General features: G+C 53.4%; 1 protein-coding gene and 1 long non-coding RNA gene across 8 annotated transcripts; both read right to left on the bottom strand.

The window, feature by feature from the left end:
• Positions 1-1,173: 1,173 nt before the first annotated feature.
• LOC141944893 (uncharacterized) lies at positions 1,174-13,258 on the bottom strand. Of its 7 annotated transcripts, none has more exons than XM_074872216.1 (6): positions 12,939-13,258; positions 3,916-4,274; positions 3,709-3,825; positions 2,950-3,146; positions 2,506-2,687; positions 1,174-1,536 (listed from the first exon to the last, which is right to left on the bottom strand). In XM_074872216.1, exons 1-6 carry the CDS (start codon positions 12,970-12,972, stop codon positions 1,490-1,492), a joined length of 936 nt encoding a protein of 311 aa, XP_074728317.1. In that variant the 5' UTR covers positions 12,973-13,258; the 3' UTR covers positions 1,174-1,489. The 7 variants fall into 7 exon arrangements, with proteins under 7 accessions (XP_074728317.1, XP_074728321.1, XP_074728314.1 ...); XM_074872220.1 differs by having other exon boundaries at positions 2,506-2,654; XM_074872213.1 differs by lacking the exon at positions 1,174-1,536 and having other exon boundaries at positions 1,922-2,687.
• A 2,824-nt stretch (positions 13,259-16,082) lies between these two features.
• On the bottom strand, positions 16,083-21,832 carry LOC141944894 (uncharacterized). Its single transcript, XR_012629355.1, has 8 exons — positions 21,770-21,832; positions 21,650-21,690; positions 21,491-21,554; positions 21,350-21,406; positions 21,232-21,272; positions 19,621-21,146; positions 19,476-19,538; positions 16,083-17,723 (listed from the first exon to the last, which is right to left on the bottom strand). It is a non-coding gene; the product is annotated as an uncharacterized LOC141944894 (long non-coding RNA).
• Positions 21,833-23,960: the final 2,128 nt, after the last annotated feature.

Below are 23,960 nucleotides of genomic sequence, written 5' to 3'. Positions count from 1 at the left end.
CCCCTTCCCCTCAGGCGGCTGCTCCGCCCCTCACAGCCACTTTCCCGCCCTTCGCCCTTCCCACAGGCAGGTCCCGCCCCCTTCCCCTCAGGCAGCCGCTCCGCCCCTCACAGCCACTTTCCCGCCCTTTGCCCTTCCCACAGGCAGGTCCCACCCCCTTCCCCTCAGGCGGCCGCTCCGCCCCTCACAGCCACTTTCCCGCCCTTTGCCCTTCCCACAGGCAGGTCCCGCCCCCTTCCCCTCAGGCGGCTGCTCCGCCCCTCACAGCGACTTTCCCGCCCTTCGCCCTTCCCACAGGCAGGTCCCGCCCCCTTCCCCTCAGGCAGCCGCTCCGCCCCTCACAGCCACTTTCTCGCCCTTTGCCCTTCCCACAGGCAGGTCCCGCCCCCTTCCCCTCAGGCGGCCGCTCCGCCCCTCAGCGACTTTCCCGCCCTTCGCCCTTCCCACAGGCAGGTCCCGCCCCCTTCCCCTCAGGCGGCCGCTCCGCCCCTCACAGCCACTTTCCCGCCCTTCGCCCTTCCCACAGGCAGGTCCCGCCCCCTTCCCCTCAGGCGGCCGCTCCGCCCCTCACAGCCACTTTCCCGCCCTTCGCCCTTCCCACAGGCAGGTCCCGCCCCCTTCCCCTCAGGCGGCCGCTCCGCCCCTCACAGCCACTTTCCCGCCCTTCGCCCTTCCCACAGGCAGGTCCCGCCCCCTTCCCCTCAGGCGGCCGCTCCGCCCCTCACAGCCACTTTCCCGCCCTTCGCCCTTCCCACAGGCAGGTCCCGCCCCCTTCCCCTCAGGCGGCTGCTCCGCCCCTCACAGCGACTTTCCCGCCCTTCCCTCTTCCCACAGGCAGGTCCCGCCCCCTTCCCCTCAGGCGGCTGCTCCGCCCCTCACAGCGACTTTCCCGCCCTTCCCTCTTCCCACAGGCAGGTCCCGCCCCCTTCCCCTCAGGCGGCCGCTCCGCCCCTCACAGCCACTTTCCCGCCCTTCCCTCTTCCCACAGGCAGGTCCCGTCCCCTTCCCCTCAGGCGGCCGCTCCGCCCCCCACAGCCACTTTCCCGCCCTCACAATCTATTACCTGGGCTACAGTACTTCATTTCTTGTGGCTCTTCTGAGATGTAAGCTGTATGCGTCAGGAATCTTTTTAGAGCCAAAGGCACCTTCACACACACCAATAGCGAGCAAAACTCCAGGAGATGAGAAATTTAGAGCAATGCAGGTTAAGGAGATAAGAGAGAACATTATTACACAGCCACAACTGTTGCGAGTGCAGTGGAAATCATATGTCAAAGAGTGAGCCAAAGTCAGACAAGTAGCATAATGACAGCTGGGAAAAGCCCTGCAAAAGACACCGAGGACGAGATGATTGATTTATCTCCCCAGATCGGTGTGTTGCTCGGGGGAATGTGGGTGGAATCACACCTAGCACCAAGCAGCCCAACAAGGAGGAGCGGGGAGGGGTAAGAATTGCACCACCACAATCCACCCCGTGACTGAAGTCAATTTATCTTGTCCAGAGAGTGGCGGTGTGGTTGCCTCTTGCCTCTATGCCTATAAACAGATGATGCCATAATCCAATTATAACTGAAGGCAAGTTTGTGTTTTATTAGCTTCTATTAAAAAAAAAATATTTTAGGGAAGTATACACACAGGGATACTTTTGTAACTGAGTGATCTGTTTAACCATCCTCCAAATCTTAATATACAATACTATTAGAAGTAGTAAACATAATAAAGTTAGAATTAGGAAAATCAGACCGAGTCCTGTTGGTGGTGGTGACCATCCAAATAAGCTTTCCCACCATCGATGTTCTTCAAGGAAAGAAAAGAGAACTGTCTCGGGGCGGGGGGGCGGCGGGGGGAAGACTTATTTACTTGTAGAAAACTGCTTAGACAACTTGTTTACTTCTAGCAAGTTATAGTATGACTTATAGTATTTTTTAATATTGCTAACAATCCTGCTTGCCCAGACTATTCTGTGGAATTTTACCAAGGACTACTGTGTTCATCAAAACAAAGCAGTTTACTGTGAAAATCTACCAAGAACTGCAGTGTTCAGCAAAATATCATGGCTTTGTCTTTGAGGATCAGGTGTGCTCTAACTAGTTGGGCCTCGGCAATGAGTAAAGATAGACATATACGGATGGTAGAAGTTTCATCGCTTCCCTTAAATAAGATAGCATGAGTAAACCCACTGAAAAACATTTTTGTTGTTCAAGAAATTGGCTAAGAGAATCTGCGCATGCTCCGGGGAAAACACAAGGTGAGAAAGACTACGAGCCTTCCTCCCAAAGACCCCGAAGACGCCCCCCAGGAGGCAATGCACAGGTGCAAAGATAACATAAACTGCTGACACCAGCCTCTAGAACTAACCCAGCCTTACTCATGCATATGTATGTTTGTGTTATGTAATCCAGTGAATATGTATTTCCACACTCTGTAAGTTTTTGGTAAAATGTGCTGTTGATGTGCAAGCTTTGTGGAAAAATCCTCTCGCACCCCGGCCAGAGTAAAACATACCTGCTTTATAACTCCATTTCGAGTTGTAGAGTCTTTTTCCGCAAATCAAAGGCCACTGCAGATCCATTGCAAGCAGCAGGGAAAACGACAGTACAGCGAGGCCTGTGCTGGTCATTATCAGCATCCCGTGGTGCTGACGGCTGCAGTCTCTGTTGTGGCATAACTTCGTCAGCCAGAGCTTTCTGGGGGGAGGCAGAGTAAAGTCCACAACCCCCACGGCTCCCGCAATGCCGACACAGCAGCTGAGGTACTGGCACCCATGGGCACACCGCCCCCCAGCCCGGGGCAGTCCCTTGCCAGCTCTAACCCCCCGCTTTCCTGCCTCCCTCCACCCTGCAAGAGCATTTCAGACACCCTCTCAGACTGTCCCTTCAAACCACACAACCACGCAACCCACTGAGCACGACCACTGAGCCCTAAAAGCCCTGACCACTGCAAAATTACCTTCTCCTCTTCTTCAGGAGCGCTGCGGCTGGAGTAAAGCAGCAGGCGCTCGGGATGGCCTTGAAGCCTGGGGCAACTTTCTCACGCCTGTGGTAGCTCACCGCCCTGGATGTGACAGCTGTGACTCCAGAACTGCAGAACGGTTTGAGGTGGGAAGGAAACTCTTGCAGGTCATCTGGTCCAACCACGCCCTGGAACTAAAAAGTAGCCACAGCGAACAAAAGAGGGGACGATTTAAAAGGACAGAGAGGGCATTAAGGAAAGAGAAGAACTCATTAAAAAGACATTGAAGGGAAAAAGAACATTTTAAAAGCAACAGGCATTGGTGAAATAAAGGAAAAAATGATCACACAGGGACACCGAACTAGAACAGAGGTACAGAAAAGAAAATTTAAAAAGCGACGGCCCTAAGGAAACACGAAATAGTGACAGCAAACTAAAAGACGTAGAATGAAAATTTAAAAAGCGACGGCACTAAGCACAGAGACAGAAGATGAAAAAAAGGAGGGAGAGGCAGGACAAAAGCGCAGAGAGAAATGAGAAAAGGGAGCAGTAGGACAAGAGAGAGAAAGTGAGAAAGGAAGGACGGAGGAGCAGGACAGAAGAATAAAGGAGAGGTATAGGAAAGGTCGGGGGGGGCGGGGGGGGGGGGGGGGCAGAAATAACAGCAGCATGGAAAAGAGAGAGGTCCAGGAGAGGGGCAGGAAGGGACCAGGACGCACAAGACGGGTGACAGGGCCCCGAAGGCCCAGGACTCACCGCAGCTCTCGCTCTCGGCACTGCCGGGAGAATTTGATGGGTCAGATGCTTCTTTCTCCTTCCTTCCTCCTGCCCCTCTTCTTCTTCTGAAAATCCAGTCGCCTGGCTGTCCTCCCCCTCAAAGAATACGCGGGTGTCTCTCACCTCTTACAAGACCAGGCTTCCGACACACACAGCCTCACTTGCTCGCACACTACGCGGCCGTACCACGCTTGGGGTGACGCACGCAGACCCTGGGTGCACGCTGGCGGCCTGGCCTGCTGCGGACTGTGAAGAGGGCTCCTTCCTCACCCAGAGAGGCAGGCTCTCTCTTCCTGCACTGGGAGGCGGGTGCTGCCCACATAGCCTTGATTTTCTCCTTCTTTCCCTTTCTCTGGCCTCTCCAGCTTCAGCTGCGGCAGCTCCTGGCCACGGTCCACAGCCGGGAAGGGCTCCGCCTGTCCCTTTTTGCCCCCGTGCTGTGAGAAGCACAAGGCCAGGCAGAGACACCCCACACAAGCCCGAGGTGGGTGCAGTGAACAGCATTCCCAGGACAGGAACAGACCAGCGCAGCCTCAGCACGGTCTCTGGAAGAGGGAAAGAAGCAGCACTGACCATTACTACCTTAGATCGCCCCTGGCTGGAGTCCCACCTTCCACAGGGGCTTCTGCAGACGCACCGAGGGCCAGCCTGCTGCCCTCACCACAGGGCTTGGCGGTGGCCTGGGGCTACGGGACAGGCTTCAGAGCAGGTGCTGGAGCTCGAGGCAGCTGCACCGGGTGAGCGGAGCCAGAGCCGGCTCAGAGGGAGCTCTGGCGAGTTGCGGAGACGCCCGGCAACTGCCCCTCTTCCCCTCTACCAGCTCTCGGGGAACTGCCCGGGGCTGCCCCGGCGCCTCACCTCCAGCGGAACGGGACCCTGCCGCAGCGGTGGAGTGAAGCTTCCCGTCCCGCCCCCGCCAGGCGGCCGGCGGGCAGCAGACACCCCCGCCCCACCACTCCCCTCGGCCCTCACCCGCCGCCAGCAATCTCACCCCTCCAGCCGCCATATTGCAGCGGCAGCACCGGGGCGCCACTGCGCATGCGCACTGCCGGGCCACGGGCACACCGGTCCTCAGGGAGCCGCGGGCAGCCCGCGGGAAACCGCACGAGCCCGCCACAAAACCGCCCCTCGCGCTGCGCCGCGGGGCCGCGCCGGTAGCGAGGACTGTGCCGTGCCGCGCGCCCCCGGCAGCGACGCAGCTGTCGGGCAACAGAGTGCGCGAAAACTACAGCTCCCGCCGAGCCCCGGGGGACAACATGGCCGACCGGAAGCCCCGCTCACGTGACTACAGCACCCCCGACACACACCGCCACAGGCGGCCGTCCCGCCTTTCTGACCCTGCGGGGACACCGTCCTTCCCACCCCCACCCCAACCCCCCACCGTCGCCCACGCACCCGGAAGCCCGGCCGAGCGCGGCCCCGCGCGGCTCCGGGAAGCGCTGCTGCCGCCCGGCCCCGACCCGGAGCGGCTTCTGCCGCCGGTCCCGCCGCACCGCGCGGCACCCCCCGTCGCGGTTTTTCCCGGCAGCCGCCAGGCAAACGACCGCGCGGCCCCGCTCACCTTCTCTCTGCTGCTCCCTCGGCTCGCACCGGCTCCTCCTCCAGCACCGCCCCGGACAGGGAGGGGCCTCTGCCCGCAGCCTCACTGCCCGCCCCGGGGGCTCCTCCAGCCCGGCCCACGCTCCCCCCCCCGCGGTAACTATAGCGACCAACACCGGGATTAACCGCGGCCGCTGGCAAGTGCAAAGCGCTTGGTAGCAATTCCCCCCCGAGAGGCTTACCCTGTTGTAAACAACGCAAGGCTCACACCGTTCTTTTCTAGGTTTTTTGTCTCCAAAGCGCCATACGCTGAATTAAGCAACAAGTTCCAATCATCAAGAACTGACGCTCAATACCATCTAACGGAAGCGCTCATAAACTTCCGAAGACTTCAATCTCCAACTCTGATGTCCATCCTTAGCACAGGTTAAATTCTCTGTACAAACAGGTTAATACGGCTATTCTCCCCACACTTGTAAGGATACAAACCAGAGATATTCCTTGTGTACAACCTAGATGAACCAATGTTTCAGCAGCATTGCAGGTGAATTTCCAAGGTCCCTTAGGTACAGACGCCCCAGCCCAGGAGGTGTTTCCTTTACCCTCGTGTCATGGACCCAGGGTTCCGCTCGTCCCAGCTTCACAGCAGCGCTCGCGGTTAGCAACACTCGATAGGGTCCCTTCCGCTGTTCATCAAGGGGATCGTCCTTCCATGTCCGTAGGCAGACCTGATCTCTGGCACAGAAAGAGTGTGCCGGGAAATCAAGGGGTACAGGTGCTCTTAAAAGGACACATTTGTGGATGGACCTCAATAACGTATTCGGTTCATACCTTTTCCCCTACGAGATGCAAGCGTTGGGCCCTCCCTGTCAGACTGACGTTAGAAGGTTTGCCGTATAGACTTTCACATGGGCTTATCCTTCCTCTAGTTCTAGGAGTCACTCTAATCCTCAGCGGGGCAAGTGGCAAAGCTTCAACCCATTTTCCTTGGACTTCCTGGCATAATTTAGCAATTTGTCAGTTTCGTGTTTGATTCATTCTTTCTACCTGTCCACTGGATTGGGGCCCCCGGGGGGGTGTGTCGGTTCCACCCCATCCCTAGTATTTTGCTCATATTCTTGACAACCCTAGCTATAAAATGTGGACCTCTGTCAGAGGACATTCGTAAAGGAACCCCAAACCTTGGAATAATTTCTTTTAGTAAATGCTTTGTTACCTTGCTGGTTTGACATGGGAAAGCTTCAGGCCAACCGGAGAAGGCATCCACCAGTACCAATAAACATCAGTACTGGTTACACCTTAGCAATTCTGAAAAATCTATTTGCCAATACTCACCAGGAGTTATGCCTTTTCTTATCTCTCCCGAAGGGCGTCGGGCTTGTATCTTTGGATCATTCCTAAAACAAATTTCACAGGGGTTACTCACACTTTTGGCAGTGAGCAACATTTTGACCCCGACTGCATAACGTCTTCCTGATCCGACTGCTGCTTCTGCTCCCACATGTGTTTCTTCACGGGTTTTAGTCGTTAACCTTTTCATGTTTTCAGGAGTCACTACGCATTGCCCGTGTGGGGTAATCTACCACCCTCCACCATGCTTTTGTGCTTTAGTAACTCAGCCAATTTATTTTCTTTCTCTTTAGACCTCGGGGGTTCTACTTGCATTTCCCTTGATGGAATTAGAACACAAGGAGCACTGAGCGTCACTGGTTTTGCAGTTTCATCTGCCCTCCAATTTCCTTGGATTACATCCGCATTTCCTCTCTGATGTGCTTTACAATGTATCACGGTGACTCCTTCGGCTTCTGTACTGCTTCCAGCAAGTTTAAAATCTCTGCTCTGTGCTTTATAGGTGTGCCACTGGCAGATCAAAGTCCTCATTCTTTCCAAATAGCGCCATGGGCATGAACAACCCCAAAAGCATATTTAGAGTCTGTATAAATACTGACTCTTTTTCCTTTGGCTAATTCCAAAGGCCTGGTTGAGGCAATTATTTCAGCCTTTTGTGCAGAGGTATTTAGAGACAATGCTTTAGCTTCCCAATCCTCAGTTAGTGTCACCACAGCACAACCAGCCCTTCTTATTCCTTTCACAACGCAACTGCTTCCATCAGTATATACAGTTCCTCAGCTGGAGTTTGGAGGGGAGCATCTCTCGGGTCTGGTCTGCTGGCATACGCCTGTTCAAACACTTGTAAACAATCAAGGTTAGAGTCATTTTTCTTCTCTGTCGGCATTAAAGATGCAGGATTTAGTACCGTACTTTTTTCTAAGGTGATGTCGTCTTGCTCCAATAACAGGGCTTGATACTGTAACAAACAACTCGGCGCAAGCCAGTAACGTCCTTTGTGTTCCAGTGCAGTAAGTACAGCATGAGGGACGTGCATTGTTATCTTCTGCACCATAGTTAATTTTCTTCTTGCATAATGAGAACAGCAGCTGGGACTGCCCGCAGACAGCCCGGCCATCCTGAACTCACTTGATCTAATCAGCTCCACATACAACACACCCTGGCAAGGCCGGAGCAATTTCAACTCCTCAAATCACCAGCAAGGCCAATCGATACAATCCCGAGCACATTCTGCCCATAAAAGCAAATGCTCTTGGTGGTGTTGGAATGTCTCATCCCATCCTGTGGTGGTTTAGCCCCTGCCGGGGTCTGAGACCACGCGGCCGCTACCCCTCCCCCACAAAGGGAGTGAAATACAAAGCCCCAAGACTGAAATAAGGAAAGGTTTAATACAACAATGCAATAGCAACACAACCAACAACAACAGTAATAGTGATAGCAATGAACAGAGCAAAATAGCTACCAAATACAGCAGTTTGAAGCACGATGTACAAAGCCACGAGTGCACCGCGCTCCGCGCCAGGAAAAACGTGACCTGCCAGGATGTGACGTCCGCATGGTATCTGAATAACCCAGCTAGAGCTCCCCCCCACTGCTGGGGAAACTTAACCCTATCCTGGTTAAACCAGGACACGTCCTTACAGCAGGGCTGCAGGGAGGGAACCCTGCAAGGCCGCAGGACGAGGTCGTACCGTCATCACAACCTACGGCTGATGGATCCGCCACGACAGCCGCAGCCCTTGCGCTGCTGCTGCTGCACATCCTGCTTGCTGGGTCAATAAAATCAGAAGTGAAGTGTAAAACTTTAAAGGGTAAAACAAACAATAAAGCTCAGTCCTTCACTCTTTAGTATAAAGGTGGGCATACGCTTATAGAAATGTTTTTATTAGATGTATAAGTATTTGATTTTCCTTTTGCATTCCCTGAACTTGCCCAGCTGTGAGCTGATACCATTAGAGTGTCTATCTCCAAAATACACCCGTACAACTTGACGAGGGGGGGGGGTGTTCCATAATTAGCAGGGATGTCGGGCCAGCTGCACCACCCAAGAGTACTACTGCCAAATACATCATCTCTGAAGATCCACTCTGATGGAGAGTTCATAAAATGAAACTTCCTTGAGAAAGGTTTCCATTTTGTAAAGTCTCTTTCTAACTGAAGTCAAGATTAGACATTGTAGGGCAGCGGTCCCTGATCCCTCAACTCAGCTTTCAGAGGGACAGGGGTCTGAATCCATCCTCAACAAAAACCACATCAGCTAACCGGGACATTCCTGCAGCTGCCAGGTTCCTCTTCATCATATGCAAAAAAAACCAGTGCCAGCAGTCAGCATCACGTCAGCTGACACACCTCTGTCACAACACCCTCCACCTCAACAGCCACGGGGCTTTCCGTTCAGCTGCTCTGCGCAGAGTCCAGTGTTGGACGCTGCGGCCAGCGTGGCCCGTGGCACCTACGATACCAAAAGACAGAGAGCTACCACTGTGCTTGCGAGAAATCACCAGCCCCGTGCTCCTCCTCTCTACTACCCAGCTCACCTCAAACGCTCATCCGATTCCAAAGGCAGCCTGCCCGGCTCCTGCAAAACCAAAGAGAAATGCTTCATCGAGCTGCCACGTGATTCTCTGCACGAAAACCCTGACCCAGCCGACAACTGCCTCGCTGTCCTGGACTGCTCAGCAGCACGCAGCTTCGCCCCTCCAGCCTACATGTGGCACCTGCATAAACCAAAGCGAGAGGCACAAGCTGAACCTGCAGCCTGCCCACACCGACTGCCATCTCCTGCCCCGTTACCTTGGCCGCTCACCCACCCTGCCTCTGACATTTACCGGTCGCCACGTTGAGGCCTGGGTACCACCTGTAAGACACAGACAACAGGAGATGCTTCTAGTTTCACCAACAGTACGACACATGAAAAATAACTGAAAAATAACTCAGCCGACTCATCTCACCTTGCCCGAGTCACCTCCGGTGCCGATATCCTGCTTTGCACCTTCAAAACAAAAAAAACCCCAAACCGATAAGCCAGTCATGTAGCAACCAGTCATGTCTTCTCCTCCGACACCACACGCTGACCCACCTTCTTACAGTGCCCTGCTCGCTGCCTCTGTCACTCTTTGGTGCATATATTGTCCCTCTGGATCTGAAAAAAACTTTTAAGCAGGTCACCTGGATGCTGAGTGACAGCTTAACAATTCCAGAGTTCTTGACTCCATGTAGGAACACCGTCTAGGGTGTCATTACAGCCTGCCATTAAAAAAAAACATAAAAATAAAACAGCATTAAGCCCTACACACAACGAGCCTTAACACCTTTGAGATTCCATCTGTTCAACTACCACTCCCGCAGCCTCTCCCAGATAGCTCCGGTCATCCCCGTGACATCCTTGCCTGCTGCTGAGGGCTGCTTGCTGCAAGGGGGCTGTACGGGGTGTACCTAAACAGTTCAGGCAAATCAACATTAACTACAGACTCTTAGTGCTATTCTTCCCCTGACCGACATCGCTGTGCCCCAGGCAGGGCAGTTCCAACCCACATACGTGTGCAGGCTGACACACCAGAGAGTAAGAGAAGAGTGCTCTGAAGAGCGCCAAAAAACAAAATCCAAAGGGAGCTGAAGTGCCACAAGAGCGCGGTGGAGTACGCAAAAGGACTCGGAAGACACTGTTATACAGAGTAGAGGAGTTAGGAGGAAGCACGGTAAGAAAAGAAGCCTTGCAGACACAGCGAGGGCCCTGGAGTCTCAGGAGGGCATCTGGGCAAACTACAGATGACTGAGAGAACAACCAAACGGAGACACCCTTGATGGCAGAGAGAAAGAAAAAGGAGCGCTGCACAGCAAAGAAAGGAGTGAGGCTCTGACAGAATGAGAGAGAGAGAAAAGGAGATCGAGTGCCTCAAGGGGCTGCGGAGATCGAGGGAGGTCTCAGCAGGCACTGCGACTGTGAGGAGAGGGATCGTGGGGGCGGGGTTAATGGATAAACGAAGGCTGAGGGACAACCAGGAGGAACTCGGGTGATCACCTGAGCAGAGTACAGATGGTCTTGGGTGGCTGGGAACTAAACACGGGAATCCTGGCTAGCACAGAGGAACAAATGAGTTCGTGTGCGGCTCAAAGATGGCCCCACCTAAAGTGCTACAGGACGGAACCAGACCACAAGGAAGGTCTTGGGAGGCATCGTGACTGGGAGGAGAGACAGAAAAAGGACCGGGGACATGACGATTAAATCCCGAGGGGATCTGAACCAAGGAAACACGTCATCAGAGGCCCAGGGAACGAACAGAGGCACGGCTAGAGGGAAGAGAGGACAGACTGACTGGGCTGGGTCACAGATAGCAGGAACACTCGGGAAGCCCTCTGAGAGAATGAGATGGCTGCGAGGTCTGCTACAAAGCTAGAAGTCTGCTAGGGGCAACCTTGAAGGCATCGATAGGCATCATGACACCCTTAGAGAGGTCCTGATTGGGCCAAAGACACCAAAGAAGGCTCAGGGACATGAGAAGGAAGTCTGGAGGGGATTGGAACAGTACAGATGTCGTCGGGAGGCCGGGACCAAATGGAGACACCCTAGATGGCACAGAGGATGATTAAGAGTGCTCTGAGGTACAAACACACCTGAGGATGGGTTTCTGAGGGCATGAGAGAGAGTCCAAGTCCACTACAGAGCTAAAACAGGGCTGTGGTACACAAAGAAGGTCTGAGGAGGCATCCTAGGTGGCATAAAGAAGAAAAAGAATGCTCTTTTTTGGCAACAGAGATCTTAGCAGAGGTGCTATTGCGACAAAACAAGTCCAAAGGAGACTTACAGGGCTAAAAGTGTGCTGCAGGGATCATCCAAGACCTCAGGAGGCATCATGACAGCAGCAGAGGAGGACAGCCAAAAGAATGCTCAAGGACATGACGAAGAAGTCCGGAGGGGATTTGAAGAAACTGCAGGTGTCCTCAGGGGACCAGGTAGGTATCTTAGCTAGCACAGAGGACAACGCGAGCGTTCTGCAGATGAAAGGTGGCATCAGGAAAGGGTCTCAGGGAGGAAGGAGGGTGCAGAGTGCGCCACGGTGCCAAAAGAGGGCTGCGGGGCACGAGGTTGGCCTCAGTAGGCGTGGTGACAGCAGGAGCAGGGTGCTGAGACTGAAAGAGAGACAGAAGGCGGCTCTGGGACACGGTGTAAAAGTCAAGGCGTTCCAGCAATGTACAGATGTCCTCAGGGGATGAGCAACTGAATGGAGACATCCAAGACAGCAGTGAAGACTGTGAGAGAGCTCAGGGGCACAGAGAAAGCCTGAGGAAGGGTTCTGTCTGAGTAAGAGAGACACCGAACCCCCCGCTGGGCTTCTTTTTAAACACAATTTTAAAAAAATGTTTACTATCTCAACATTAAATACAACCTGAAATGGAAAAACCTTCACACACACAGTTAGACACATTCAGAAACTGACGCTCATTCAACAGCCATTCGATCCACCCCTCACTCCAAACATCCGTTCCACTGCCCACCTGCCACAGTGGCAGATCACCCCCATTCTAAACCCACCCCTGGAACTGCCTCACCGTGCGCCTCGGCAGCGTCGCTGCTCCACACGCCCCCACGGTGTCAGCCTTCCTAACCGGGAGCCAAGGAAGATGTTTCGCAACGGACCCCGCTCCCGCTCCTCCTTCTCTTGCGTTTGTACACTCCGGCAAACCTCGCTCGAGGATTTGCTCTGGGGATCCAGATGGCCCTGCGTCAGCTGCAGAACACAAAGCCCTGCAAAGCAAGGCGTAGTCAAAACCGACAGCGAGTGCTGCAGTGCAATACACAACCAGAACAACCGACGTGGGAGGAGCCGGGCTTTAAGGCCGAGGCCCACAAGGACACGGGGGGTGAAGTGCTGTAGGGGAAGGACCTCTATGGAAACAGAACTCTGAAGAGGAGAGCTGTCATTCTGGCCCAGATCTCCTCCACAAAGGCAACCCTCCACAAACATCTGTGATGCAAAAGACGCCATAAGCTCCACTCATGAGACGGGGAGTGCTCAACGGGCTCTTTTCCAAAGCAGCAAGGCATCCGAGACCCTATGGATGCCTACCAAGGTGCATGCGCCATGCAGAGAGCCCACGGGTTACCACAGAGACGTGGGGAAGGCACTGCATACAAGACAGAACACAGACACCACAAATGACATGAGTACACTGACACAGGCCAGAACATGCACGTCCTGTGGGACAGACCCTGCTCTCTTCCCCCAGACTTAAGGAAGCCTAAATAGCCCTCTCCACAGCCCTGATGGTAGAGCCTCTGCCGGCCCCACCCTACCCACGGCTTTTGCCCCTTGACTTACCTTTCAGAGAGCACGCTCCAGAATCCATCCTCATCAGGAGCACATCATCTCACTGGGATGCTCCTACATTCAACAGGTTCCTCTCCATCACCCGCAAGACAGAGCGCCGCCAGTCACCGACACGCCAGCCAGCACTGACCTCTACCGCAACAGCACCCTCCTGGGAAGTGCCGTGCTGCCCCCAAAAAGCAGGTGTTGCAGCCATCATCTCCCGTGGAAGCCAGAAAACCAGAGAGATAAAGCATCTGTTGTACTCAGAAGCAATCACTTGCTCTGTGGCTCCTGTCCGACTGCTCCTCTCTCTCCCACCAACTCACCTCAAATCCTGCGCTCTTTGAGGAGCCTCCGCCGTCGAGCCAAGGGGTGCTGCAGCCAGTCGACAGTCCGGCTGCAGCTCCTGCTCCTCACAGCCGCAGAGAATTGTGGCTCTGGCTAATGCCGGCTCCAGACAGCGGACACCCTGTCTCATTCCAGCTCCTGCTGGCTACAGGTCTGGCTCGGTGACGCTTCAGCTCTGCACTGAAACTCCGCTTGATTTCAGCTCTTTCTCCTCACAGGCTCCAGCTACCGGCAACAGCCTGGGCTTTGACAAGGCTGTAAATCAATCACTGTCAGAGCTTGAGTATTAGGAGTGAACATCCGCCTTGTACATTCGCTAAGCATTCATTACTTTGTATTATTAATCAGGCCATAATTATTCTAAGCAGCGTACAAAGAATTGCTGAACCCGAAGAAGGCACGTAGGGTCTGAAAAGCGCATTTCCCCCCCGAGACCACCTCAGACATGGAGTTTGGTCTGGTGCATGTCGGCCTCCCAAGCTTCGGGGTCCCATGCCACCCCAAACCCCACCCCCTCCTTTCCCCCGTAGCCCCCAGGGCCCTCCCACACCCCTCCACCTCTCACCTGCCTGCAAAACCAGCCAAACTGCATTCTGCTTTTGGCCCCCAAACCAGCTGCCTTAGTGCCTCTTTCTGAGCTCAAAAACCTGCCTGCTGAGCCGCTTCTCAAGTCCCAAAAATTCACGACTTGACTTCTGTTTCTGAGCCCAAACCCACACAACTCCGTCTGTTTCTGAGCCCCTCAATCAGCCACACGCATCTGTTCTCAAGCCCCAGGAAAGCAAAACGTTGCCTCCATTTCTGGCCCACGGCACAGCTCACCCCGTCTGCTCTCTGACCCCCTCCGCAGTCCCCACGGGCGATGCCGAGGGTTGGGGGGGTGGGGTGAATGCAGCCACCCCACAGCCCTGCACTCCCAGGGCCCCAAGGGCAGGTTTGGGGAGCGCTTGGGGATTGCAGCACTTCCGGGGGCCGCCACCGCGCATGCGCACTGCCGGGGCACGGGCACACCGGTCCTCGGGGAGCCGCGGGCAGCCCGCGGGAAACCGCACGAACCCGCCACAAAACCGCCCCTCGCGCTGCGCCGCGGGGCCGCGCCGGTAGCGAGGACTGTGCCGTGCCGCGCGCCCCCGGCAGCGACGCAGCTGCCGGGCAGCCGAGTTCACGAAAACTACAGCTCCCGGCGTGCCCCGGGGAGCAAACATGGCCGACCGGAAGACCCGCTCACGTGACTACAGCACCTCCCACACCGCCACAGGCGGCTGTCCCGCCTTTCTGACCCTACGGGGACACCATTCTTCCCACCCCCACCCCCCGTCGCCCATGCACCCAGAAGCCCGGCCGAGCGCAGCGCCGCGCGGCTCCGGGAAGCGCCACTGCCGCCCGGCCCCGACCCGGAGCGGCTTCTGCCGCCGGTCCCGCCGCACCGCGCGGCCCCCCCCCGTTGCGGCTTTCCCCGGCAACCGCCAGGCGACCGACCGCGCGGCCCCGCTCACCTTCTCTCTGCTGCTTCTCTCTGCTGCTCCCTCGGCTCGCACCGGCTCCTCCTCCAGCACCGTCCCGGACAGGGAGGGGCCGCTGCCCGCAGCCTCACTGCCCGCCCCGGGGGCTCCTCCAGCCCGGCCGACGCTCCCCCCCCCACCACCCCGCGGTAACTATAGCGACCAGCACCGGGATTAAGGCCAGGCAGCGTGTCCTCAATGCAGCCTCTGGAAGAGGGCAAGAGGCAGAAGCACTCACCGTTATCGCCGTAGACCAGCACCGGCGCTGCCGTTCCGCGCTTTGCGCCCCGAGCACCCGCCGACAGCGCGCACGTGGGGGGGGGGGGGGGGGGGGGGCGGCACTTCCCGAGCATGACCATCGGCACGGACATGCGCGGGGAAGGTGCAATCCCGAATAGGGTCCGCACATAAACAGTGACCCGCGGCAGGTGCAACCGCGAATAGGGTCCGGGCAGGAACAGTGACCCGCGGCAAGTTGCAACCCCGAATAGGGTCCGGGCGGGAACAGTGACCCGCGGCAAGGTGCAACCCCGAATAGGGTCCGGGCGGGAACAGTGACCCGCGGCAAGGTGCAACCCCGAATAGGGTCCGGGCGGGAACAGTGACCCGCGGCAAGGTGCAACCCCGAGTAGGGTCCGGGCGGGAACAGTGACCCGCGGCAAGGTGCAACCCCGAATAGGGTCCGGGCGGGAACAGTGACCCGCGGCAATGTGCAAACCCGAATAGGGTCCGGGCGGGAACAGTGACCCGCGGCGAGGTGCAACCCCGAATAGGGTCCGGGCGGAAACAGGGACTTGGGGGAGATAGTGTGGGAGGGGTGGGTGTAACTGCTGTGGTGGGGTCGTGCTTGGGCTGTGAGTTTTCAGCTGTGAAGGGAGGTGAAGTTTTGTAGAGGGGGCTTGTTTGGGGGTGGTTCAGTCTGTAGTGGTGCAAGAGTTATGTATGGAAAAGAAAAAATAGTAAGTCCTGGGCCATGGCCAAAATGCCTAGGACTAATCAGTTTTATTTTTAAAAGCAAAATTTTATTTATTTCATTACTGCTAGGCAACAACCATGTTCCAGTGCTGCTAATTCCCTCTTAACTAACTAGACTAAGGGAGACAGAGAGGGACGACGGGAGACAGCCAGACACGGAGGGGCAAAGCCAGCCAGACACGGAGAAAGACGGAGGGGCAAAGCCAGCCAGACACGGAGAAAGACGGAGGAGCAGAGTCAGACAGAGGTAGAGAGAGAGACCAAATCACACATCCAAAAAAACCACACTGGAGCCAACCCCACCAACTACACCTTTTTTAAAGCTACATTACAAAACAGCTTTTACTTCTTTATTAGAGTTAGAACCAAGAGCACATATGCTTTCATTGAGCCTACATTGCTCATAACCCTTTATTTACTTTGGAAACCTTACAAGCACTGCAAGCACCTTCACTACATGCACATTACAAACCACCTTTTACATACTGATTAAACCTTGGAACCAACAGCAAATACAACTTTATTGAACCTACCTTACACAAAAACTTATGGACTTCAAAACCCCTACAACCATGATGAGTGCTTTACCTACCACTATTACCTCTCACAGCATTTATGGTCATTTCACACATGCCCATTAGCATCATGTCTTCACTAACTAGATTCATAACTGTTTAGAGACTATGACATACTTGACTCCAGGAACACCATTCCCAAGGACCACACAAAACCACCCTGCCTGCAAAAATGCCATCCCTAGACTGCTCCATGTCAAAACATGGGCAACAACTGTCACCTCGCTGAGTGGCTAGGACCCGGGTGAAAAATAAAATCCCCCAGTTAGGGTATTTTACTTTTTTCCTTAACTACTCAAAAAAACACCACCTGCAACAAAAAAACCCCACATTACATTACGCAGTCATGCACAGGCAAACACATTCTAAACACACCACGCATTCAGCTACCCCACTAACCACCCCTGCCCTCAGCAAAGCCACCCCACTCCCTGACCGCCACAACACGCCCTCAGCCCGTGGCTCCATGGCTCCTCAGGAATGCCCTTCCCGGGGGCCTCCAAAACCGCCCTGCCTGCAAAAACCCCATCCATACACCGCTCTGCATCCAGACATTGGCGACGACCGTCACCTTGCAGAGTGGCTGGGACCGGGGAAAAAAAAACCCAGCCAGGGGAAAAAAAAAAAAATCCCCCAGCTGGGGTTTTTTTATTCTGTTTTTTTGTTTTCTACCTACTCAAAAAACACCATCTGCAACAAAAAAAAACCCAGTTACATTAAACAGTCATGCATAGGCAGACACATTCTAAACACACCACTCATTCAGCTACCCCACTAACCACCCCCTGCTCTCAGCAAACCCACCCGGCCATCTGACCCCCACAACACTTCCTTGCCCCACTGCTGCGGCACTCCTCAGAACTTGCTTCCTGAAGGCCTCCAAAATCACCCTGCCTGCGAACACCATGGCCTGAGCCTAACATCCACCCAAACGCTGGCCATGAACATCACCTGACAGAGCAGCCAGGACTAAGCGACAATAAACCAGGTCAGGGAGATAAAGAAATCCCCCTGCTCAACAGTTTCTTCACTGTTTTTAAAAGACGCATTAACTCTCGCTACATTCAATATACCCTGAAATGAAAAACATCCTCACATACAAGGATAGACACCTTCTGATACTAACACTCATTTAACATCTACTCTATCTAACCATCACCTGTCAGTGGGGCAGATCACCCCAATACCATAACCATGCCTGGAACTGCACCATCATACACCTCAAGCCATCACAACCGCTTCACGTGATTCCACACCACAGGCCCTCATAGTTGGAAGACGAGGAATATGTTTCCCTCTGTGTACCTCTCCCGGTCCTTCTTTGCTTCATTTTGTGCACTGCGGCAAACTTCATGGAAGGATTTGCTTCTGGAATCCCAGTGGCCCTATTGTACCTGCAACAGACAAAAGAAGGAACTCTAGAGCCTGCTTACTGATAACTACTGGCCATCTCCAAAACCAACCTACATCACCTCCACCCCAACAGGCCACATTCACCAGCACATTATCATCCCCTTCTGGGACCTTTCCACCCCATCGAGAATGGCTACAAACACACAAATCAGCACCACCTCAAACACACACATCTACATGCTCACAAACATGGCCTAAGGATGCAACAGTACCACACAGGGTAGACTTAATGCCAGTCCAAAAGACACAGCCTGACAGTACACGCAACGATGCCGAGGTGACGTGACACAGACACCCCCGTGTGGCCTGCCGTGTGAGAATGCCAGAACACTGAATGATATATGAGCGATAACCCCCCAGTGAGCAGTTGAGACAAAATGCTGTGAAAGACTAAAGACTACAAAGACACAGGGAAGACTCCCTTGGAAGACCTCACAAGAAAGAGTCACAGAGATGAGACCTGGTGGTTTAGCCAGAGACTAAGTTACATGAAAGACCAACCAAATACATCTACAATGTTAAACTGGATCAGTAACATTGAGCTTCTATATCACACTGACTACCAAGACAGAATGGGCACTGTGCCAATAACTCAAGGCTGCAAAATGCAATGGATGGTGACTGCACGCAGAGTAGGATGTGAGTATGCCAGACGGTCCTCAACAGTGAGGGTCAAGACAAACATTGACACATCACATAACTAAGGCACACTAGGCATACTACACAACTCTACCAACTCATCTCAGAGCTGCTTTGCCAGTATCACTCACCATTTCTAGTTTCTTGCCACAAGGTGCCTGCAAGAAAAATATGAAAGCTATTGCTGATGTAGAGGCTTCCCTCGTGCTACCTCACAATTCAGTTGAGATCTTCTCAGCTCCCACTCACATGAACACTGGCTTGACAAGGTCACACAATACAGATATAGAGCTACGCAATGCTCTTGCCACTTTAATGCCATACAGCGTAACACTCACATCAGACAAAACCAAACAGAACGCCCAGAGACGCACGCACTGCCATACACAGGCCCCAGGCCCACTATCTGCCCCCAATTTAACAAAACCTCAAGAGCCCTCCCACTGACCCTGATGTCATACCCCCTCTTCTCACCTTTCAGTGGGTGGGGTGGGGCAAGTCAAGGGACCAAAGCAGAGAGCACAGTCCATAATTCATCCTCATCGGGAGCACATTATCTAACTGGGGTTTCCCAGCATTCACCAGGTTCATCACCTGCAAGACAGAGCACCACGCGTCACCAACACGCTGACCTGTATCAACCTCTACCACAATGACACCCTCCTCAGAAGAGCCGCACCGCTCCCAATAACTGTATGCTGCACCCCCCCCATCTCTCATGGAAGCCACAAAACTGGAGAAATGCTGCCACCATCCTACTCAGAAGCAATTGCCCACTCGGCATCTCCGAGCCTGCTGCTCCTCTCTTCCACCAACTCACCTCAAATCCCCTGCTGTTTGAGCAGAGACTTCACAATGCATGCAAAAGCAAAGAAAACGGTCATTCGAATTGCCACGTGATCCTCAGCAATTCAGGTCTGATCAGACCGATTAACAACTCTCTCACCTTTTCTGAAACTGCCCTTGACTCTGCAACGTCAACCGTCTGGGAACGAGAGTGGCACATGCAAAATAAACAGACGAAAAAGCATGGAGTGAGATGCGGCCCGAATCCTCAGCTGGCTCACGGTGCTTCCTCTCCCCTGCTCATTTACCTCAGCCACTCAGAGATGGATTCTTCCATCTGCTGTGCCAAGGCCTGATCACCACCGAAAGAACTAAAACAGGATATGATTTTAGCTACAACAATATTATGACACCTCAAAAAACTGCTGCATCAGCACACAGGTCATCACTCACCTTGCCAGAGTCCAAGGGTGCAGGTATCCCACTTCGCACATCGATTCACACCTAGAAAATAAAACCAGAGTAAGCCCATCAGAGCCACCGGTCACACAGATGCTCTGATATCTTCCACCACCCTCCAGGAAGCAGCTTCTCGCTTTGCGCCTAAACAACCCAAACGACATAAGGCAAGCCACCTCGTTGTTAACCAAGACTTTTATGAGACCAAAGCTTTGTCCTCCATTTCTGTCTCCCTTCTAACTACTACCAAAATACCCAAAACCCTAAATATTGAGCCCCACATACAAGCTAAGAGTCATTCAATGTTCAACCCACTCAACTACTGCACAAACTGTCACTCCCAGCAAGTCCACCCTCCGGCACCTGCCAAACACAAGGAGATTAACTCTGTGGCAGCTGTCTACAGCTACTTGCCCGGAGATGGACTGTATGATCTTTGCCAAAAGCATCTGTGCAGATCCAGGTATTACTACACAACTACAAACCTACACTCCCGTCATCTTTACTACGGCTAAACTCCTGGGCAGGACAGCTGCACCCCTGGCACAGACCTACACCGCACACAGACACCACAAGTGAAGCGACTGTGAGACACAAGAAGACCACAAGCGAGAAGAACGATGACCGTAGGGAAGATGCTGCCGGCAGAGAAGCCCTACAGCACCACGATGGCACAGACGCATTGAAGCGGCCCCAAAATGAGAGTCGACCGCTGCAGCCTGTGAGACAAAGCTACCATTGAAACCAGAACAACAGATACAGGAGAAGCCGGGCTTCAAGGCCTAAGACATGGGGATGAAATCCCAGAAGACTACCACGTGCCAAAAGAACTCTCAAAAACACACAGCTGCAGGTGCCATCTAGCTCGCCCACGCTAGAGACCACTGCTCAAAAACATCCTTGATGCAACACGCACCTGATGAATCCACACTTCGAGTTACAATTGCAAGACAAGAAAGGCTCGACGGGCACTAAGCTGATGAGTTGATGCACATGAGACTCTTGGGAGGGCTATTGAGATGCCAGCTGATCATAAAGAGCTACACAGACATCAAGACCTGAGAACTGCATGGTATAAGATACATAATACACAACACAGACACAGGCTGGAACTGCCCTGCCCAGCACACAGTATTCTGGTGCTGAGAATTAACTCGCTCCCTTTGTGAGCACAAAGGGCACTGCTCCTGCACAGTCCTCTCCCCTACGCTAACATGAGAAGGCCTCCCTGCAATTCCCAACCCTGTCCCTTCCACCCAGACCCTTCCCAGCCCTGGACCCTCAACTTAGCTTTCAGAGGACCAGGGGCCAGAGTCGTCTTCCACAATAACCACATGGGCTAACTGGGATGTTCCTGAGCCACCAGGTTCCTCCGCATCATCTGCGGGACACCCACAAAGAGTGCGACCAGTCAGCGTCGTGCCAGCCGATGGCAACCTCTTTCATAACACTCTCCTCAGAAGCGCCGCTCGCCTCCTCGTTCCAGAGTCAGACACTGCGGCCATCGTTGCTTGTGGTACCTAAGATACCAAGAGACACAAAATCACCGTTGCACTTCTGACAAGTCACCCGCCCCTGCTCCTCCTTGTTACCGCCCCACCTCACCTCAAATGCTCATCCAACTCCAAAGGCTGCCTGCACAGCACCTGCAAAACCAAAGAGAAACATTTTGCTTAGATGTCGTGGGACGCTTTAAACGCAGACCCGGCCGATGCCGCCTCACCTTCTCAGACCGCTCGTCGAGCATGCGGCTTCACCCTTCCAAGGCTACGAATGTCACCTGCAAAAACCAAAGTAACACTTGGTGGGATACTGCCCAAAACTACAGCCCACCCACACCAATAACCCTCTCCCACTCCTTCACCTTGTGTGCTCACCCACCCCACCTCTGCCAGTCACGGGTTCTCCTGTGGAGACTTGGATACCGCCTGTAAGACACAAACAACAGGGGATGCTTCTTACTTCACCAACAATATGATGCCTGAAAAATAACTGATATTTGAGCACACTGGTCATACCACACCTCATTCGACTCGCCTCTGGTGCCGCTGTCTTTCTTCACACCTTCAAAACAAGACATGCTTATAGCCTACTCACATAGACACCGGTCACGTCGTCCCTCTGACACCACATGTCGACCTACCTTCTCACGGTGCTCCGCTCACCTCCTCTGTCACCCTTTGTCCCATGGGTCACCCCTCTGCATCTGAAAAAATAGCATCGAACAAGTCACCCGGATGCCGAGTGACGGCTTAACAATTCCAGAGGTCTCCTTTAGGTATGCCATCTAGATTGTCATTGCAGCCTGCCATTAAACACAACCTGGTCATCCCCAGCATCTCTGCATAACACTACAGAGAAAAGTTTTACGCCTGCTGCATATATGGCTACTTGCTCTGAAACAGACTGCACACCTTGGCCTACAAAATCTAGGCTTATCACCCTATTAACTATAGATTCTTATTGCTATTCTTTTGTTGGCTATCACTGCTGTGCCCCCAGGCAGAGCAGCTCCAACCCAGACATAAACAGGCACAGACCAACACTGCACACATACAAGACAAATGCTGTGACCGACACATTAAAACAAGCTCTCTAAGAATGACCCCTCGGCCACAGACAGTGCCAGATGAGAAGACCTAGGGGGCCAAGAGCCAGAATCCATGGCAGGCTGAGAAGAGCCAAACACTGTGGCCCAAGACAAAAACAGATGGGAGCAACTGGGATGAGTCATATGCAAGACAGCTTACTTCAAGACCTAAGCATAGAAAGATGCAGGGAAGAACATCCAGAAAAGGTCTTTGCAATGATGGACCGCTCGAGATCAAAGATGTTAATGCAGCCTAGAACAATGCTACAAAAGCAGACCGACCTGAAACTTCCGAGACCTATCCATGCTTTAGGCTTGTAATGCAATAAAAGAAGCACCCGACCGGCATTCTGCCGATGACTCCGGGCATTCTAGACCCTAGGGATGGTGCCTGAAGCGCACGCTGCGCTACTTCGGCACAAAGAGCAACAAGGATGTCGTGACCCGAGGAAGCTCTAGGACACATAAAACAGAAACACAAACTACACAACAACATAGCCATAGGCTAGAACTGCCCTGCCTGGCACATGGCAGTCTTGGGCAGAAAGTTAACCTGCTCCCTTTCCCTGCCCAAAAGGCACTGTTCCTGGACGGTCCTCTCCCCTACGTTAACTTGAAAACCCCTCCCTCCCATTCCCAACCTTGGCTCGCCCCAGAGCCCTCTCCCAAACACCAGTCTCTCAACTTATCTGGGGGTCTAAAGCCATCTTCAACAGCAACCGCATCCGCTAACCCAGATATTCCTATAGACGCCAGGTTCCTCTTCATCAGCTGCACAAAAACAGCACCAGGAGCCAACATCGTGTCAGCTCTCGCGACCATCTCCCACAAAGAGCTCCTCCTCAAAAACATCAGACTTTCTGCTCACCAGCTCCATGCCAGTTTGGGTGTTGGACACTACAGCCATCATCACTTGTGACACCTATGACACCAAAAGACCAAACAGTGTAGTTGTGTTTCTGTGAAAACACCTGGCCCTCCTCTCTACTATCCTGACTCACCTCAAACACTCATCCTATTCCAAAGGCTGCCTAGACGGCACCTGCAAAACAATCCGTTGCTCTGCGGACAACTGGGAAAACACTATGAGCCATCCCATATCCTGAAAGACACTGTGCCTTACATCCATGCTACTTTCTTAAGCAATGCTAAAACCCTATATACAGATACATACAAGATGCTCACTCTAACCCTTGCTCCATCACCTCAGCATTAGTCCTATTTAGACAGATAATATCAACGACTTCCAATGTATCCAGTAATACTAGGGAAAAAAACAAGATCCCATCTTCATTAAAGACAGAAAAAGCCAGGAAAATGCAGTGCCTCTAGAAGGAAAAGAAAAACTGTAAGTGTACACTATTAAACCATTTTACCCACCCCACCCAGTCAATACAAAAGTACTTACCTGAAAATAGACCTCTACAGACCAGTGTATTTCATATTATGTACACTGCTGAACCTTAACTGATCCTGAAACTCTTACCTCAGGGACATCTCTTTCTGGGATGATCAAAACACACCTACCTAAAGAGCTTCAACACCTCAATATCTGCCACTAACTTAAGGAACACCAGACCACTGACCTCAGAGATGCCCAAAAGCAGAAAGACCTTGCTGAGGAGAGGCTGTGGCTCATATATCCCAGGCCCCACCCACCACCCTGACCACAATCACCTGGGAAAGGGGAGGGGTGAACCACCAGAAGGCATAAAAGCAGCCAGGGGAGCAGCAACAAGTTTTC

This window comes from Strix uralensis, chromosome 5 (assembly GCF_047716275.1).
Source record: "Strix uralensis isolate ZFMK-TIS-50842 chromosome 5, bStrUra1, whole genome shotgun sequence".
Taxonomy (NCBI): domain Eukaryota; kingdom Metazoa; phylum Chordata; class Aves; order Strigiformes; family Strigidae; genus Strix; species Strix uralensis.
The sequence above is the reverse complement of the archived record's forward strand: the minus strand, read 5'-3'. Positions and strand labels throughout refer to the sequence as shown.